Here is a 19,384-nt window from a genome sequence, read left to right as displayed (position 1 = left end):
TTGTTTTTGGAGCTTATCTCTCTAATCGCCTCGATTTCTGAATAACGTCGGACATATATTCACATTATCCGAGATATTTTATCTTAGCTTATATTCAAGAAAAGGATGCAATCTCTTCTTTTAAAACTTCAATCGGATTGATATAGGTATATTTGTGGACTAATCCGAAGAAAAACAAAATGAAAGGTTTTAAGGTCAGAAGAGCGGCCTTTGGTACTTGGGCCTTTTCTGCTAGGCTTGTTGGGCTTTTTAAAAAAAATCCATTGTCAGAAATTCAATGATAACTAAATTGGGTTGTTTCAGACAGAATACTTTCTATTGTGTTTGGTAAACTTACAGGTTAATACTGGTTAAGGATTGAATTGAAAATATTGGACTCGGTGTTTGGTGAGGTGAGCCAGGCCTTCGCAGTAGTGCAAGACGAAGGCGACACGTGAGAGTCCAATCAGCAAGCTGACGTGGCGGACTCTCCCCCATAAAAAATAGAGTTAATATCGTGTAGGTCGATGACCCACATATCAGATATTAAACTGATAAGAACAGATACTACACTTGATCTTAGCCAAAAGGCCGAGAAAGGTATGATTTGAACGATGGCTCCCCTACTGGTTTTATATCCCTTATGTGAGAGCGAGCGAATCTAGAGTTACCGATGTGGGACTTTGGAAAACAAACTCTAATAAGATAATCCAGTATTTAAAACTCGGGCCCAATTTCAATATTAAGCCCATTTACTGAACCCAGATACTTGTGTAGTAACCTAAACGGAACGTACGATCGATGATGGAGGATTTTATAAGTTTATAACAGTAATCAGAAAAAGAAAATATAAGGGATCTATACATATGTACATGTTAGATATGATTTATAACATGAGATATGATATGATTTTTTATTTTTATCATTTGTATGCAATTTTGTTCATTAACGATATGATTCGGCAACACCCAATATTTCAGAGATCAATTATGTGATTCTTTACTTTAATGGGTAAACCTTTTTGTAATATATATTAATCATCTTATGATAAGGACAATATACGGTCAAAGTTCGAACAAAATTTGTTGAAAGTGTTTATTGACTCGTTTATTTAAGGTTTGTGTGGTGGAGATATGATTTGGGGCTCAAGTCCTATAGTATCTTAATTAGAATCGTATTTATAGTGAGATTCTTTATATTACTCTTTCGTTGAGTTTCTTTTTGGTACTGGATAGGATAGTCTTCGGAAGTTGATCTCTAGTTTTGAAGGGGAAAAAAATCACGTATTGGTCTCATTTACTTTACTTTGAATTGTTGCACATAATATCGTTATAGTTAGTTTCATCCATAGTTTCCTTTTCCTAACAATAATCTAATAACCTAAGCATCACTGTCAGTACGATTTATCTACTCATTGATCGCGACGGACGACCAACTTAACAGTACACGTCTATTTCTGTCCTTTTACTTGTATTTTTATAATCGTAATAAAAATAACTGATTAGAATATTAATCTCTGTTTATTCGTAATATTCAATGGCAATGTATGTATGTAATATAGATTAAACACGAGTCAACTCTCTGAAATTTTAAAATACACTGTAATAATATCAATTAAAGACTCATATTTTTTAATTAAAGAACGTTTCTGAGAATTCGACTGTGCCGGCTCACAAAATTTAACTAAAATTATGATAAACAAATATTCATAGCTTTCTCGTTGGACTCATAAACACATTTTACTGGTTTTTCACGCCAACAAAACAGAACAGCTACATCCCTTCTGTCAATTTACGAAAGTCTATGCAATACAAAAAAAAAGAGAAAATAAACATTTGATCGAATGCAAAATATGAACGTGAGATTTGTATTAGGATATGGTTGTACACTTATACAAGGAGTTCGAAATTATTCCAAAGAAGACATAGTAAAGATTGAGATTAGAAGAAAAAGGAAATGATCGTACACACAACACAAATATACGAATCAGACATGGAAGCAAGAGAACAAGAGCTTGAGACAAGACTTGAGCGAGTTTCCAAGAGACTCACTCGTCTTCTTCATCTTCATGTTCATGGCTTTCTTGTTCTTGAACCACTTCCTATGTTTCTTGGACGACAAGAATTGTGCGTCCTCGTAGCTTTTGAACGTGTAGCTTCTGAGATACTTCTGTCTGTTGGATCTGTAAACATCTGGACTTATGAATCTAACGTAATCCCCTGGAGATTGAAAAGGTACGTCGTCGTGTGTACTCTTCTCGACTCTGTTTGCGTTTTGCATATCTTTGATCATCATTTTTTTTGTTTGTTTGTCGACGATCCTCAAGTACGTCTAACTGAGCCTTTATATGTCGTGGCCTGCTGAAAAAGTAAACTGTCCTTTTGAGTTTTCAAGATTGAATTAGTCACTGTGCTAATACGACTTTGTGTATGTATGTATGTAGTTGGTACAGCGCAGGATAATTGTTTTAATTTTTAAAAATTAGGAATGTTTGTATGTATACACGTGGAGGTGTATATATGGGTTTAATACTTTAATCAAGAGAGAGCCATACGTCAAGATCGTCGGCACACATTTTTGATAATGGGTTATGGGCCTAGGCCCATTTTGTTTAGACCCACTGAGAAACGTGTTAACGCCCACGTGGCGAGAATCAGCTGGACCACAAGTGTGTTTTGTGCGTGTGTCTTTCTTCTCCATGTGCCTTGCCTACGCGGTTACTCATTTTTTTTCTTCTTAATACTTTCTATAATTGGTTACACTCCCACAGTCCAGTTGTGTAAATTCTGGTCTAAGTCTCGCAACTGAATAAAAAAGGAAAGCCATGGCCTTCAAACCTTTTGAGCGTATTCATTCACACCACGGATTAAGGTCAGTACTAATTTCACTTGATCCTTTATATTATATCTCTCCGCGTTCGTTTGTTATGAAAGTGGACAACTTTACATAATTCCCATTGCAAAGTTTCGATTTTTATTTCTCATAGCGAAATTTCACAACAGGTCAGCCTCAAATTTGGGGAATTTTACAAAACCCAGTGTGTGTGTGTGTGTTTTTTTTTTTTAATTTGATAATCCCGTTATACACCGAGATAGTTACCAATTTCATACTTCTATTTGGTACTGTAACTGCCTTGGTGTAGTTTTGTTGTTATCTTTATCACTTTGCGTTATATATTTCTTTGTTTATGATATAAAGGTTGGGCAGATCGGTGAAGAAGTTGGTTTCAGAGGATGTGGTGGTGTCTGTCCTGCTTTAAACCTTCCACTAAACATGATCCCTCTGAGGTAATATTTTTGGCTATCTTTCTTGGTTCCTTTGATATGAAGATTGCTTTAACTTAGCTGAGCTTGCAGGATCGTTTTGAAGCAGAAACCAATATTGTTACAGATATTTCACTGTATGAAGATGTCATCTTACGCCAGAGAAAATCAGAAGCTGATCAAATTGAATGGGCCATTCAAGATGGCTATAACCAGCAAGAAACTTCTGCTCGTCGTCGTCGTCAGCGAGAGCTGGATGATCAGATAGCGCGTGGTTTGCAGTACAAGGAAGAAACCGAGCTTGATAAATCTTTGGTTGACGTAGAAGATCAGCTGCTTTCTAAGATTGTTGAGGAGAGTTTGAAGGATAAAGGCAAAAGAAAGCAATTTGAAGATGGTCTTGTGGAGAATGATGAACAACATGCTCTTATTCTTCAGCAGAGTCTATACATGGTGGAGCCTCTTCCTCGACTCGAAGAAAATAAAAACATTACCCCAATAACTCCGCTGAAAGAAGATACGCAGGAGAGTTGCAAGGGTAAGGGCCAAATAGATCTTAACGTGAACCGTCCTCATAGGTAAGCATTTGCATTTGCATTTGCCTGTTGATTTGGCGGTTTCTGCTTTATAACAAAGCAGAAATGTCCTGACATGGTTAAGATTATTTCACTTGTAGCATTTGTGATGGTTGCAATTCTGCAATTGAATATGGAAGAAGCTCTGTTAATGCCTTGGGTGTTAATTGGCATCCTGAATGCTTTTGTTGTCTTTATTGCGACAATCCGATCGCTATGCACGAGGTTTGAAACCATATAGTACTAATTTAGTTGCTCATTACAATTTCTGATGCAACATCTAATTCCTGACTACTTCTTTTTAGTTTTCAAACACAAAAGGGAGGTGTCATATAACCTGCTACAAGGAGCGTCGTCACCCAAACTGCTATGTCTGCAAAAAGAAGGTAACTTATATCATTGGGGTTTATGAGTTGAAAGTTAAAAGAATTGGTATCCTATAACAACAGTATACGACTTTGGATTATCTGTTGTGATGGATGTTAATGTAACTGTGTAATGGTTACTTCTTAGTTTTCAAACTGGTTCTTATGATGGATGTTAATGTAACTGTATTCAGATTCCTTCAACCGTGGAAGGTATAAAGTATAATGAACATTCGTTCTGGAAGGAAAAATACTGCCCTTCTCATGAAGTTGATGGAACTCCCAAGTGTTGCAGTTGTGAAAGATTAGAGGTGGGCTTACTTTCACTTAACAAAATGAAGTTTGGCTAATGAGAGTGAGATAAAGATAACAGTTAAGCCGTTCTCATGGTTTTTCTTTTTTCTTTGGCAGGCCTGGGGAACGAAGTATGTAATGCTTGCTGACAATCGGTGGCTATGCGTAAAATGTATGGAATGCGCTGTTATGGATACTTATGAATGCCAACCTTTGCACTTTGAAATCCGTGAATTCTTCGAAAGCTTAAATATGAAGGTTGAGAAAGAGTTTCCTCTTCTTTTGGTGGAGAAAGAAGCGCTAAATAAAGCTGAGGCGCAAGAAAAGATTGTGAGTACATTTCCTAAATTGAAACATCCTTATCTCTCTATCTCTCTTTCACTCATATGTTTAAAACAAGCAGGACAATCAGCATGGGGTTGTAACCAGAGGTATTTGTCTGTTTGAAGAGCAGACCGTTGATAGTGTAAGAGCTTAGATTGGGTAACACTTTACTTCAGACTAAAACTAGATTGGATTCATGACTTTAACTTTGCTCTGCTCCACATATGCAGGTCATAAAAAGGCCAATCATGGGGCCGAACAAGGAGCTAGTAGGCATGGTTACAGAACCTCAAAGGGTTATTGGTGGATGTGAGGTCACTGCAATTCTTATCCTTTATGGACTTCCTAGGTACTATGATATCTTTCTTAAGGCTCATCTCATACTTCTAAGTACTCTAGCACGTACAGACAAAATCATATCTCTTCATACACAGGTTACTAACTGGATATATATTGGCTCATGAGATGATGCATGCTTGGCTAAGACTCAACGGTACTTAGTGGTCAAGAATCTACTTTTTATTCGCCAAGAGACATTGAGAAACCTGTCATATTTAAGTATTTTTATTTTGTTTTTGGGAAATGATCACAGGTTACAGGAATCTTAAGTTAGAGTTTGAAGAAGGAATATGCCAAGTGCTAGGCCATATGTGGTTGGAGTCACAGACCTACTCCACCACTTCTGCAGCTTCTTCGTCTTCGTCCCACACTCCAGCTGCTAGTTCATCAAAGAAAGGTGCTAAATCTGATTACGAGAAGAAACTGGTGGAGTTTTGCAAGGATCAGATAGAAACAGACGATTCACCGGTCTATGGTGTTGGATTCAAGAAAGTTAACAAGATGGTCTCAGACTCGAGCCTCCATAAAATCCTGAAAAGGATTCCACAGTGGACGAAACCAGATTCAAATCTTTGAAGCAGCCATTTAGGAAACACATATAAACAGACCCTTTTATATACCTGCATATATATATACAAAAGCACCACTACAACAAAGTCCACAAGACACATCAAGTACACACTTACATCTTCTTTTTTAGTCTTTTATTTTGGGGTCAAAAGTACACTTATGTCTTTTTTTTCTTCTTTCTTTTTGTTGTGTCTTTTTAAAGACTTAAACAGAAAAAGGATATCTGGCAAAAAAAACAGATATGATTACCCCAATACCCAATGATGACATTCTATATTCAGGACGTTATATCAGAGTATGCCAAAATCATAGTACAATTACAATCATGCCAACACTAGTAACATTGAATTTTTCTATTTAAATCAGTGTCGGAAAAATATGATTCACAAATAGTTCCTATAGCCATTTCACCAAGATTAACCATTTTTCATAAAATTAGCATATGATTTATTTAATTTATTTTAAAAGTTTATTTATGGTTAAACTTAAAACGGTGGCGTTTGGGTAAGGAGGGAAAAAAAGTCGTCTCGAAAAAATTACCAAATTACTTAAATACCACTGAGTAATGAGCGGACGGCACGTGTTGCAAAAACAGCTGGTCGTTTAGATTGGACCACAAAAGCCAAAAGGTAGGTTGTGTGTGTGTTTTTCTTCTCTTTCTTCTTCACGCCTACTTACTTCTTTCTTTCTTTTTCTTTTTGGTCTCAAGCAACGACCAATTCCTCTTGTTACACAGTAGCTCGCTCTCTCAATATGGCCTGTGGAAACTTCTGGAAACTCTCTTGGAAGATGTCGCGTACTTTCCGCACAGGGAAAAGAAACGGAAACCGCTTTGGGCTGCAACGAAACCCAAAAGCCATGGCCTCTTCTGATTCGTCTCACCACAGATTGGTTTGGTTAAAGTATTGACTTTTTTTTTTTTTTTTTCTTCTAATTATTACTTCAAAATTCGATCTCAATTTAGAAACGTAAGTTTATTAAATTCGACGGCTTGAAAAAAGAATATCCTTGTTACAAGCTTTGTCCTATCATTAATGTGTCATTCAGAGAACCGTGTCTGCATCAAACCAAAATTCGGACTTTTTTAGTAAAAAAAAAAAAAAAAAACCCCTCCATGTGAAAACTCCACTTTTATCATCATCCTTATATATAAGTCTCTGCATTCCACTTTCAGCGCTCAAGTGCCGTCGTGCTCTTGGAGACTCTTGTTCTTTCGGATATCTTTCTCCTCTCAGGTTAGATCACGGTCCGTTTTTAGTCCTTTAAGGCAGTTTCTAGCTTTAGTTAGTAGTAGGCATAGTTTTATTGCTTTAGTCCTTTCTGTTGTTGTTGTATCTTTCTTGTTCTGTATATCTAATGTCGATGTCCTAATTCGCCGAGATGATCGCTAATATGTTTCCTAGTTATGCTCTCAAACTCTCTTAACCCTAGTTTTTTTGTTTTTGCGTTTATTTGACCAAAGTCCTGGCATTTTGCCTTTGTCTGATGTAAAACTTGACATGTTTGGCTTGGAAAAGTTAAAATCTTTTTATGTTATCTCGATTCTCTTACAGGGGAAAAAGGTTGGCCAGATCGGTGAAAAAGTTGGTTGCAGAAGATGCGGTGCCTCCCCTCCTGCTTCAAACCCTCTACTTCTGAGGTAAACTTATGATATGTTTGGTTGTTTGTTTCTTCTTTCTTGTGTCTAAATTTGCTTAAAAGTTTTGTTTAAAGTCGAAATGACCTTTTTTTTCCCTTTCTAAACTTACTTAAGCTTTGGCGTCTGAAAACCTGTAGGATCGTTTTGAAGATGAAATTTATGAGGTCATACAAGTTTCAGTGCATGAAGCTGACATCCAAAGAGCTAAACAGCTTTCTTTGGTCGTTCATGAAGAGGAACAATTTAATTTGGCCATTCAGGAATCATCCCGTTTTCGTCAGCAAGAGGAGGAAGAAGAAAGTAGGCGCACCAGAGAGTTAGAAAGGGATGCGCAGGTAGCAAATGGTCTTCTATATGAGGAAAGAGAAAGGCAGATCAATAACAATACTGCGTTGGGAGATGAAGAGGACGAGCAGCTTCCTAAGACTGTTCTGGAGAGTTTAAAAGACATAGGCAAAAGAAAGAAATTTGAAGATGATCAAGTGGAGAATGATAAACAGCATGCTCTTATGGTTCAGGAGAGTCTGAACATGGCAGAGTATCCCACTCGAATTGAAGATAATAAAAGTATTCCTCGTAGAGCTCCGCAACATGTAGATAAGCAGCTTACTAAGGCTGTTAAGGAGAGTTCAAAGGACAAAGGCAAAAGAAAGCAATTCGAAGATGATCAAGTGGAGAATGATAAACAGCATGCTCTGATGGTTCAGGAGAGCCTAAACATGGTAGAGTCTCCTCCTCGAGTTGAAGAAAATAACATCATTTCCACTAGAGGTCCTGTGGATGAAGATGTTCAGCGGATTATTTGGGACAGTTTGAAGGAGAATGGTCCAAGAGAGCAACTCAACAATGACGTGGAAGAAGATGGAAATCCCCCAAAGCTGGAAGAAGATGTAAAGCTCCCAAAGGTGAATCGTCCTAGTAGGTAAGCTTATGCGTCCATTGCTAGTTCTCTTGTGTTCTTTATTGCAACTTATAGATATGTCATGACCTGTTTATGAGTCTCGCACTTGTAGCATGTGTGGTGGTTGCGACCTTGTGATCGAACATGGAAGATCTGTGAATGTCTTGGGTGCTCTTTGGCATCCTGAATGTTTAATTTGCCATGCTTGCGACAAACCAATTGCCATCCAGGAGGTTAAAAACTATGTAGGAAAACTGCTTGGTATCTTAATTCACTTCTTGAGTTATTCATTTGTTTTTCTGGATGCAAAAGTTAAATTCTTGACAACTCCCTTAGGTTTCTAACTCAAGAGGCACTTTTCACAAATCCTGTTATGAGCGGTACTGCTATATCTGCAAAGGGAAGGTATATATACAAGTACTGGGTTCTCTGTTGGTACTATTTATGGTTAGAGACTTCTTGAATGTAAATGTAATTTTCTTTCTTTCAGGTTAGAGAGTTTGGTAAACATCCGTTCTGGAAGGAATTATACTGCCTTGCTCATGAAACTGATGGAACTCCCAAATGTTGCAGTTGCGAAAGGTTAGAGGTGAGTTTACTTTTCAAACATAACAAAACACGGCAAAGGGGACTGATATGAGATGAAGGTAACTATAAGCTTACTGGTTTGAGTTCTTATGATTATTGGCTAATTTTCATTGCAGCCTATGGGAATGAACTATGTAGCACTTGGTGATAGTCGTCTTCTATGCCTAGAATGCATGGATTCTTCCGTTATGGATTCGGATGAATGCCAGCCTTTACACTTTGACATGCGTGATTTCTTCGAAGGCTTAAACATGAAGATTGACAAAGTGTTTCCTTTTCTTTTGGTGGAGAAACAAGCTCTGAATAAAGCTGAGAAAGAAGAGAAAATTGTGAGTACATTTCTTATTTGAAACTTTCATATTTCTCTCTCTGTCTCTCTCTTGCCACTCATTTGTGTTTTAAGTTTCAAAACAAGCAGGACTATCAGTATGAGGTGGTAATCAGAGGAATATGCCTGTCTGAAGAGCAGATTGTCGATAGTGTAAGAGTTTATATTGGATAACGCTTACTTCAGAATAAAAAGTAAATTGGAGTTAATAACGAGTGTACTCTGGTCCATATATAAAGGTCTCACAAGGGCCAACCAGGGGGCTGGACAACAAGCTAACAGGCATGGCTACAGAACCTCAAAGGGTAGTTCGTGAGTGCGAGGTCACTGCGATTCTCATCCTATATGGACTTCCTAGGTACTTTAACATCTCTTCCACCTAAGTGTACTCACTCTCTTGGGCGGAATATTCTCAAATCAAAATCTATGCTCAAACGCAGGTTACTAACAGGATACATCTTGGCTCACGAGATGATGCATGCTTATCTTAGACTCAATGGTACGTAATTGGTCAAATACCCAAATATTATTTAAGATACACAAAAGAACATGAGGGAGAAAGTCTCAAGTTGTTTTTATGCTTTTGAAAACAGGACACAAGAATCTGAACAATGTTTTGGAAGAAGGAATATGCCAAGTGTTAGGCCACATGTGGTTGGAGTCTGAGAGATACGCCTCTAGTGTTGATGCTAGTGCAGCTGCAGCTTCTTCTTCTTCTTCTTCCCGCGCTCCTCCAGCTAGTGCGTCAAAGAAAGGCGAGTGGTCTGATTTCGAGAAGAAGCTGGTGGAGTTTTGCAAACATCAGATAGAGACAGATGAATCACCAGTGTACGGTGACGGGTTCAGGAAGGTTAACGAGATGGTGGCAAATTCCAACCTCCCGGATACCCTCAAAGAGATTCTTCGCCGGAGATAAAAAGCCAATTTACCCACACGTCGACATATGATCCGTATTCATAGTTACATACCGTATACACATATACATATCCACACAGACTCACGTTTTTGCAAACTTGCCATCGCTTTAAAAACTGTTTCTTTCTTCTTCCTTTTCCGGTAAAGTTGGAACCTTTTGATTCAATTCTTGCGGTGGATTTTATTCCCCTCCCGCTTATTAAACTAAAGGAACCGTTTTTTCAAGTCTTGTCTTGTTAAGTTTCCGGTAAAAGTTTTTTTATACAGTCAATATTGTGTCTTTGGCAATTGGGGCAATCTGATTTACACTTCTTGTGTCGTTTCAGTAAAGCACACCAGGTGTTCGATCATTTGCCCCAACCACTAGTTTTGATTTGTCACTGTGATTTCAGATGTTTTCTCTCATCTTCTCGAGCCCTGTCGTCGTCAAGCCTTTTAACTCCGTAATCATCCATCAAATTCGATTCTTTTCCCGTGACCCATTCCCTAACAAAGTCAAGCACTACCTTTACCGAGCAACCCTCATCGACTCTATCCGTCTCAGCCTCCGCTCCACAACCTCAGACACGACGCTTCCTTCTCTTCTAAACCACCGTAATCTCGATTCCTTTGTCGTCAAGAACGCTTTACGCTCATCCCCATCTGTGGCTTCTGCTTGGTTCATCTTCAAAACTCTTACGCAAAAAAAAAAAACTCACTTTTCGTTTGAGACTGAGACGCTTCACGCCTTCGCCACTGTTCTTGCAAAGTTTCAGCGATCTTCAGAGCTTAGCTCTCTAATTGGAGTTGTCAATGCTGGTAAATTCGGCCAAGTTCATTTCAGCTATATGAATCTCATGAACTTATACGCGACTGCTGGTGATTTCGACTCTGTTCTGAAGACGTGGGACGAGTATAGATGCTCAGGAGATGATGAGAAGAAAGGCTGCTGCACTGAGTCCTATAACATTGTGATGCAAGTTTACATGAGATTAGGTAAAGACTCTGAGGCTGTGCGTACTTTTGATCAGATGATCAACGAAGGAGGGCTTTCGAATTCAAGAACATTCACTATTATGATTGAGCATCTTTTGAAATTAGGGAATCTTGATGAAGCTATGAATGTTTTCAAGACCTTGCCTTTGATGAGGATTACACGGACTCTGAAGCATTATTCGGTTTTGGTTGAAGCGTTTGTTGATGCGCAACGGTTTGGTGAAGTGAAGACTCTGCTTTGTGAGTTGAAAGCTGATGGGAAATTTCCAAGTAGACGTATGCTTGAGCCTCTGAAACGAATGAGGGAGGCTGGTTTTGAACAAGAAACAGAGGAGTTCTTGAGAGAAATGTTGCCAGATGAGAGAATCAAGGACATTTCTATGTATTCTGTGGATAGTCCCAGCGATAGCGAAGACGAAGGAGAGGAAGAGAATGATGATGTTAGTGAAGCTCAAGTGAAGTTGAAGCCATGGCTGGACCCAAAAGCTTTAGCAAACTCGTTAAAGAAGTGGAGCTCTGATGCAGTCACTGCTTTGGAGGAAGCTAACTTCGTCTGGACAAATCTATTGGTCTGCAAGATGCTAAGAAACTTCAGGTCACCTGAAACAGCGTGGAGTTTCTTCTGCTGGGTGGCGATTCAACCTGGATATACTCACAACGCCTACACGATTGAGAGAATGATGGCTATGTTAGCACGCAATGGCCAAGTTGAACTGGTCGATAAGCTCATCTCGAAAGTGAGAATGGAAGGGATCAAACTACCATTCAGCACCATTAGGCTGATCATTGATCTCTACGGAATTTCAAAGAAACCGGACGCAGCCATCAAGGTTTTCCGCCAAGACAGAGATCTCTGCTGTTCGATATCGGAGTTCAACCTCATGCTGTTGTACTCATCCCTCTTGAGAACATTAACAAAGTGCAAGAGAAACGCAGAAGCTTTAGAAACGCTAGAGGATATGATTTTGAGAGGAGTATCTCCTGATATCCAGACGTTCTCGGGTTTAATGTATCACTTTGCGTTGCAGGGAGAGATTCAAACAGTGGAGAGACTTTTCTCAATGGTGAGACAGATTGGTCTTGAACCTGATCCTTACATGTTAAAGCTTCTTGTTCAAGCGTACTGCAGATGCGAAAGATCAGTGCTTGCTTACAGAGTGTTCCAAGACATGAAAGATTCGAATATGATGCCTGACAAAGAGACGAAAGAGCTGCTTGTTAAGAGTTTGTGGAGAGAAGAGAAGCGAAAAGAGGCCGCTGCGGTTGAAGAGAGGTACGAGGAAGGGAATAATAATAACAAGAATAATAGTAACGTTTTACGTTTGGCGTTGAAGGGTCATGTGTGGACCATTAGTTCTACAGACATCGCTCGAGTCCACGATCTGTACCGCGACTGCGTTGTGAAAAGTTCGAGTTAAACAACGTTTCTTCTATGTTTTGTTTTTTAATTGGGCCCAATGATCATTTTAAGGCCCATAGAGTCGGGTCTGCTAATGAAGGGTCACAACACATCACATCACATCATTCAAAAAGAATACGACCGTGCCGCTCTCGCTATGGGAAACCACGTGAACTATCAAATCATTTTAATTTAATAGTATATGAGTGTGAAAGCAAATTTAGTATTTACAACTATAGAATGATTAATCTTTTGTTGAGAAACCTGCAAAAGATTATCCAGGGATTAGGTACGAAATAAAATAAAGAGAAAACAATCATCATATCTGAAACAAAAGTATTATACGGTGAAAAAGCACATCACTAAGCATATAGAAAAGAAAAAGAACATAAACATTTTCTCACATATTATTACCCCATATGGATTAGTTTATTCTTGGAAGGCTGAAAAAAGCACATAAGCCAGATTTAATATTATTATTAATTGACGTTGACGATCTTAAATGAAATTGGATGGATCTAAGTGGTACCCAAAAGAAAGTGAAATCTTTTTTTTTTTGTTGCTTTCTCCAACTTTTTACGATTTGATTAGCAAGAAAAATAAACATTATCCTAACTATATTTTAGTGAAATAGGTAAATATCAAAAAGTAAAAAAAAAAAAAAAAAATCTGTCAAAAGAAAGTAAGTGATGCAAATATGCGAAACCAAAAATAGTAAAAAAACAAGTAACTGACAGTTAACCTGGTTTTATTGATTTACTACACAGCCTGACAATCTGATAACTCAACAAAAGATATTCTGATTGATGTTTCTGGCTGCAAATGATGTGCAAACTTTCCCATCTTTAAAATTATTAGTTTAATTTCTCTTTCCTTTTATATAAACTTATACGAAAAGCAAAGTCCTCCACTAATGGTGTGCGTTATTGTCCCTACCCTGAGATCTCTCTCTCTTACTCTTGACTCTCTCCCTCTCACGATTAATTCAAACATGAAACCAAAGTGGCTCTAATAAATATTTCTGGAAATTTCTTAAAACATCTCATCGAAACTGTGACGAAGTTTCCATTTAGAGTAAATTAGCAAATTAAAGAGCTAGATTTGGTGTTTCTTTGGCCCCCCTTCTTTCCCCCTTGAATGGTAAAGAAGTGAGTTTCAGACTTCAGAGAGTATGGGGTTCTTCTCCTGGTTCAGACATGATCCATCTAAGGTTTATTAGATTCCGATTTGTGTTTGCTTTTGATTATATATATATAAGGTTTTGAGTTGAAAACCCTAGTCCGTTTTGCTTTGCTAGACTTAATTATAACTTTCTTGGCGATATGAAACCTGCAGGATGATATTGAAACCGCCAAGAAAATTTCATTACATGAAGAAGAAGACCGCAGGGCACGTGAACAGATTGAGATTACAAGGGCAAAGGAAATAAGTACTTTGGCGCTAGCTGATCAGAAACAGGATGGAAAGAGAATATTAGAAGAGTCCAAGGAGAAAGGCATAAGCAAGCAAGTGGATGTTAAACAAGACGTTCAGCAGCATCCAAATACTACTAGTATGGAGACTTTTAAGGGTAAGGAACAAATTAACCATTCCAAAGATGATGTTGAAGAAGATGTAGTGAATCCTCCTCCTAGGTATGTATTGTCATGTGTGCTTCTCCATTTGTGTGTGTTTAGAGGTTTTTTTTTGGCTAAATTCGAATATTGTTTTTACATTTACTTTTGTAGCATATGCATTGGTGGCAAATCTGAGATTAGAGATGGAATACCTGAAAACCCTCAATGCCTATGTTGCTTTCATTGCCACAAACCAATTGCTACGCACGAGGTTTAAAACCATATCAGTATTACTCCGAGTTTCAAATTGATTTTTGTATAATATCATTCATTATATATTTATATATATATACTCCTGTTTTCTGATGTATATAACTCCTTAATTAGGTTTTAAAGAAAGGAAAATTTCACGTAGATTGCTACAAGGAGCACCGTCATCCTACCTGCTATGTCTGCAAACAAAAGGTAAATCAACTTCTCATTGTAGTTGGCTTTTCTACAGTTTGTAGTAAAGTGAACAGAGTTGGTCTCTTCTTACTTATGGATATATTGCATGTATAACAACTCTTTCAGATTCCTTCAACTGAGGAAGGTATCAAGTACAATAAGCATCCGTTCTGGAAAAAAAAATACTGTCCTTGTCATGACAATGATGGAACTGCCAAGTGTTGCAGCTGTGAAAGATTAGAAGAGGTCCTTCTCAAAATTTTGGGTTTTACGACTTTTTCAATATATAATATAGAACCCTCTCTCCGGTTTGTTGACTTGCAATATATATAATGGTTCTTTCTTTATAATTTGCAGTCTTTTGGAACCAAGTATGTAATGCTTGCAGATGGTCGATGGCTGTGTCGTGAATGTATGGAATACGCGGTTATGGATACTGATGAGTGCCATGAATTACATGTTGAAATCCGAGAATTCTTTGAAGGCTTGTTCTTCAAGGTTGATAAAGAGTTTCCTCTTCTTCTGGTAGAGAAACAAGCGTTGAATAAAGCTGAGGAAGAAGAGAAGATTGTGAGTAGAAAAATCACATATCATCCCTCACTTTTGTAACTCCATCCTTTTCTCTGTCTCATGTATTATTTCAACACAAAACAGGACTATCATCGTGCAGCTGTAACCAGAGGTCTTTGCATGTCCGAAGAGCAACCTGTCACTAGTGTAAGAATGAACTGGTTCATATTAATATATCACGTTCTAACCGGGATTTTTTTTTCACTTAATTTGGTTCCACATGTACAGATAAAAAGAAGGCCAAGGATTGGACCGAACAACCAGCTAACAGAGATGGTTACAGAGACTCAAAGGGTGACTGGATGCGAGGTGACCGGGATTCTCATCTTATATGGATTTCCTAGGTTACTAACAGGATACATCTTGGCTCACGAGATGATGCATGCTTGGCTTAGACTCAACGGTACGTATATATATATATATTAACGATGATTATATTATGATCACCAAGAGACATGGAGAGACCTCATTTTTTGGTTTTGATCACAGGTTATAAGAATCTTAAGTTAGAGCTTGAAGAAGGATTATGCCAAGCATTAGGCCTCAGGTGGTTGGAGTCTCGGACATTTGCCTCTACTGATGCTGCTGCTGCTTCTGTAGCTTCTTCTTCTTCTTCCCCAGCTCCTCCAGCCGTTACCACGTCAAAGAAAAGTGACGAGTGGTCTGATTTTGAGAAGAAGTTCGTAGAGTTTTGCATATATCAGATCAAAGAAGATGATTCACCGGTCTACGGTCACGGATTCAAACAAGTTTATCAGATGATGGTTTCAAATAACTACAGCCTTAAGGGTACCCTGAAAGAGATCGTTAGCGTTTCCAAGGCTACACCAGATTCCAAGTTTTGAATTAGGCCTTAATTATATCATACCAATAATATACAGACAGCAACACTGTGCGGATCTTCGTCATCTTTAATGCCTTTGGTGCTGTTTGGCACCATCAATGTTTATGTTTTGCCTTCATATAAACATAGCCTGTATATATATATATGTGTGGTTTTTATGATGTATGTTGTTGAATTTGTGATATATACAATTTGTATTATCATTTATAAGCGTCTAAAAAATATTCGTTGTCACTATTATTCACCGTAAATAAAATAATAAACAGTCGCATCACACAGAGACGTCAACGGTTAACCTCTTAGGTGTATATAAGATTTTAGTGCACCTTAAGAAAAATCTTGGCGTTTTCTTTAAGTATTGAATGGTTGTAATTTTTATATTAGTTCTTCATCTTTGAAAAATCAAACACTTTTATTCTATCATATTTGTCCATACTTGATCAACCCTACTAATATTTACCATTTTCAAATGAAGAAAAATTAAAATATCATAGTTTTGGATTTTCTAGTCATGTTAGTGGAAATGTGTTTGAACTTGAGAATCCTATTTCAGAAGAATTTCGTGAGGCACGATAAAAGTTTTTTCTTTTTGTTTTCTGTATATTTGCTCGTTTTAAATTAGACTATTCCTTTGGTTATTGTAAAAAACATAAAAGAAACGACAACGTTTTAAAAGAGCGGGAAATGTCGATGTCACAATGGGCTTCCGCCACATGGCTGGAGCAGCTGAACCACACTAGTCACACAACACACACACACACACTCCCTCTCTCTCTTCTCGCTGAGAAATGTCATTTAAACTGTTTCGAAGTGTCCATCTAACGCCAAAGACAGAGCTTTTGGTATTCCTGATCCATCCAAAGACAGAGCTCATATGTGTATTCTTCCTTTCTCACCCTATAGATGATAAAACGTCATCACTGAGGACTCATATCAGACTGGTGAAGAAAGTAAGTTTCAGATCAGTATGTGGCTCTTCTCCCGGTCCAAACATGATCCATCCAAGGTTATTAGACTTGTTTGTTTTCTCATGATGATTATCTAAGTTTTATAAGTTGATATAAAGAGTCTCGCTAGTCCATTTTGATCTGAAACCTGTCAGGATGATCGCAAAACCACCAAGGAAATTTCACGGCATGGAAACGAAGATGGCAGGGCACGTGAACAGATTGAGATTGAGATTGCTAAGGCAAAGCAAGAAAGTTTGAAGCAAGAGGAGGAGAAGAGAAGATTAGAAAAGTCAAAGCAAAAAGGCAAAACTAAGCAAGTGGATGATCATGTGGAGGATGAGAGACAAGTTAAGCCTTCCAAAGATCATGTGGATGAGAAAGATATGAATCCTCCTCCTAGGTAAAAATTTAAAAAAAAAAAAAAACCTTAATTACATATGTGCTTAACTAATTATGCAATTGTGTTGTGTATTTAGGCTTTTGCATGTGTTCTTTAATTTATTTACATTCACTTGTAGCATATGCCGTGGTTGCAACTCTGCGATTGAAGGTGGAATAAAGTTTGATGCCTTTGATGTTCCTTGGCATCCTCCGTGTTTTATCCTTCATTCTCAACAATTGCCAATTGCTACGAACAAGGTTTTAAAACATATACAACTTTGAAATTGATTGCTATATACTTTGATTAAATTCCTCCTTTGACACTTTAATGTTTATAATTTTGTTTTCTCATGTTCAACCTGTAGATTCCATGTTATGTCTGTAATAAGAAGGTAAGCAAACAATTGAGTCCTATGAAATGAAAGCAAAGTTTAAGACTTAATACGTTTATATGACAGACAGTACGTACGTAGTATGTATACAAGACTTGTGGATGTAATTGTAACTGTCTAATTAATTTTTCTGTCAGATTAAAAGAGAGTTCCATGCTCATCCGTTCTGGAAGGAGATATACTGCCCTGGTCATGACGATGACGGAACTGCCAAGTGTTGCAGCTGTGAAAGATTAGAGGTATACTCTTATTGATTGGTCTAAGTAATAGTGGAAATTAAAGAAAGCCTTGGCTTGTAGTAGTAGTATTTGACTTTGTAATGGTTCTTTGCAGTCTTATGGGACAAAGTATGTAATGCTTCCAGATGGTCGATGGCTTTGTCGAGAATGTATGGAATGCGCTGTAATGGATACTGTTGAATGTCATTATTTACATTTGGAAATCCGTGAATTCTTCGAAGGCTTAAACAGGAAGATCCACAAAGAGTTTCCTGTTTTTTTAGTAGAGAAAGAAGTTCTGAACATAGCTGAAAAAGAAGAGAAGATTGTGAGTACATTGTTTTCTAAACTGAAACTTGCTCATCTCTTTCACTCATATGTGTTGTAACTTTCAACACAAGCAGGACAATCATTATGGGATGGTTACTAGAGGTATTTGCCTGTCTGAAGAGCAGACGGTCAAAAGTGTAAGATATTTAATTAAGATCAAGAAGATACTTTGAGAGAACTGAAACTAAATTGGAATTTAACTCTGTTCCACATTTATATATAACAGGTCACAAAATGGCGAAAGATGGGGCCTAACAATCAGCTAATTTCAGACATGGTTTGGAAATCTCAAAAGGTTATAGGCAAGAGCGAGGTCACTGCAATTCTCATCTTATATGGACTTCCAAGGTACCCTAACTCATCATCTCCCCATCTGAATACTCTCTTCTTGCGCCGTTAGAATCAATCAAATCCCTTTTTCACTTACAGGGTCCTGACTGGGTATATCTTGGCTCATGAGATGATGCATGCGTGGCTTAGACTCAACGGTATGTCCTACTGCTCAAAAGTGGAAATGAAGTAGAGATGAGAATTGAGGAGAGGATCTCAAAGTCATTTTGTTTTGGTCACAGGTTATAAAAAGCTAAACAATGTACTCGAAGAAGGATTATGCCAAGTCTTAGGCCATATGTGGTTGGAGCCTCAGACATACGCCACTCCAGACGTAGTAGTAGTAGCAGCAGCAGATGCATCAACAGCTTCTTCTTCTTATTCCCGAAATCCTACAGCTATAACCACATCAAAGAAACGTGCGCCATCTGGATATGAGAAGAAGCTCGTGGAGTTTTTCAAGTATCAGATAGAAACAGATGAATCACCAGTCTACGGTGAAGGGTTCAAGAAAGTTAACAAGATGATGGCCTCAAATAATTACAACCTTGAGGATACCCTGAAAAAGATCGTTAGTATTGAAGGCGTGGTTGTAACTGGTTGTTAGACTCGAGCTATGTTGATGCAGACGGCAACAGAGGAAGTGTGTGACACAAGAGTTGATACAGAATATAACAGATGAGTATGTGTAAGAAAAACGTCTCTTGTGACACAAGAAACTAGTGTTGAAGAGTGGTTGCAGAGAGAAAAAGGCCATGTGGGCTTCGAGCTCATAAGAGAAGTGACATGGGCCTTGTTATCAAAGGGAAGCCCAAGCATGAGGAGCGTAGGGTTCTTGAAGCACATAAATAGAACGCAACTGGGAAAAGAAAAGGTTGCGCCTCTAGGGTTTATCGAGAGAGGCACACATGT

General features: G+C 38.0%; 5 protein-coding genes across 10 annotated transcripts in view; all 5 read left to right on the top strand.

Annotated features, from left to right (window-relative positions):
* Positions 2,711-6,035, top strand: LOC104745602 (protein DA1-related 7-like). 2 transcript variants are annotated; one of them, XM_010466895.2, is made up of 11 exons: positions 2,713-2,850; positions 3,178-3,266; positions 3,336-3,820; positions 3,919-4,042; positions 4,123-4,203; positions 4,377-4,493; positions 4,594-4,806; positions 4,880-4,942; positions 5,031-5,149; positions 5,235-5,293; positions 5,393-6,035. In XM_010466895.2, exons 2-11 carry the CDS (start codon positions 3,213-3,215, stop codon positions 5,713-5,715), a joined length of 1,638 nt encoding a protein of 545 aa, XP_010465197.1. In that variant the 5' UTR covers positions 2,713-2,850; positions 3,178-3,212; the 3' UTR covers positions 5,716-6,035. The 2 variants fall into 2 exon arrangements, with proteins under 2 accessions (XP_010465205.1, XP_010465197.1); XM_010466903.2 differs by lacking the exon at positions 4,880-4,942 and having other exon boundaries at positions 2,711-2,850.
* On the top strand, positions 6,383-10,305 carry LOC104745588 (protein DA1-related 6-like). 3 transcript variants are annotated; one of them, XM_010466877.2, is made up of 12 exons: positions 6,383-6,611; positions 6,884-6,944; positions 7,263-7,348; positions 7,486-8,270; positions 8,362-8,494; positions 8,586-8,654; positions 8,740-8,838; positions 8,954-9,166; positions 9,256-9,318; positions 9,405-9,523; positions 9,606-9,664; positions 9,759-10,305. In XM_010466877.2, the coding sequence occupies exons 3-12, from the start codon at positions 7,307-7,309 to the stop codon at positions 10,079-10,081; spliced, it is 1,905 nt and encodes a 634-aa protein (XP_010465179.1). In that variant the 5' UTR covers positions 6,383-6,611; positions 6,884-6,944; positions 7,263-7,306; the 3' UTR covers positions 10,082-10,305. The 3 variants fall into 3 exon arrangements, with proteins under 3 accessions (XP_010465179.1, XP_010465185.1, XP_019094661.1); XM_010466883.2 differs by lacking the exon at positions 6,884-6,944; XM_019239116.1 differs by lacking the exon at positions 6,383-6,611 and having other exon boundaries at positions 6,637-6,944.
* On the top strand, positions 10,440-12,668 carry LOC104745578 (pentatricopeptide repeat-containing protein At5g66631-like). Its single transcript, XM_010466868.2, has one exon. The coding sequence runs from the start codon at positions 10,473-10,475 to the stop codon at positions 12,471-12,473; it is 2,001 nt and encodes a 666-aa protein (XP_010465170.1). The 5' UTR covers positions 10,440-10,472; the 3' UTR covers positions 12,474-12,668.
* On the top strand, positions 13,386-15,998 carry LOC104745559 (protein DA1-related 3-like). Its single transcript, XM_010466835.2, has 9 exons — positions 13,386-13,664; positions 13,790-14,088; positions 14,182-14,281; positions 14,398-14,475; positions 14,584-14,703; positions 14,815-15,027; positions 15,112-15,174; positions 15,256-15,430; positions 15,517-15,998. Exons 1-9 carry the CDS (start codon positions 13,626-13,628, stop codon positions 15,870-15,872), a joined length of 1,443 nt encoding a protein of 480 aa, XP_010465137.1. The 5' UTR covers positions 13,386-13,625; the 3' UTR covers positions 15,873-15,998.
* LOC104745567 (protein DA1-related 3-like) overlaps positions 16,637-19,384 on the top strand; it is a 3,830-nt gene continuing 1,082 nt past the window's right edge. The window contains exons 1-10 of one of the 3 annotated variants that reach the window (XM_010466856.2): positions 16,637-16,877; positions 16,995-17,221; positions 17,340-17,460; positions 17,568-17,594; positions 17,732-17,833; positions 17,928-18,140; positions 18,217-18,279; positions 18,369-18,490; positions 18,572-18,630; positions 18,715-19,346. In XM_010466856.2, the coding sequence (XP_010465158.1) occupies positions 16,839-16,877; positions 16,995-17,221; positions 17,340-17,460; positions 17,568-17,594; positions 17,732-17,833; positions 17,928-18,140; positions 18,217-18,279; positions 18,369-18,490; positions 18,572-18,630; positions 18,715-19,079 (1,338 nt within the window). In that variant the 5' untranslated portion in view covers positions 16,637-16,838 and the 3' untranslated portion in view covers positions 19,080-19,346. Of the gene's footprint in view, positions 16,878-16,973; positions 17,222-17,339; positions 17,461-17,567; positions 17,595-17,731; positions 17,834-17,927; positions 18,141-18,216; positions 18,280-18,368; positions 18,491-18,571; positions 18,631-18,714; positions 19,347-19,384 lie in introns of all 3 variants that reach the window. The other 2 variants (XM_010466847.2, XM_019239112.1) reach the window with 2 other exon arrangements.

The sequence above is a fragment of the Camelina sativa genome, chromosome 2, assembly GCF_000633955.1.
Source record: "Camelina sativa cultivar DH55 chromosome 2, Cs, whole genome shotgun sequence".
Taxonomy (NCBI): Eukaryota; Viridiplantae; Streptophyta; class Magnoliopsida; order Brassicales; family Brassicaceae; genus Camelina; species Camelina sativa.
This window is presented reverse-complemented; position numbering and strand designations above follow the sequence as displayed.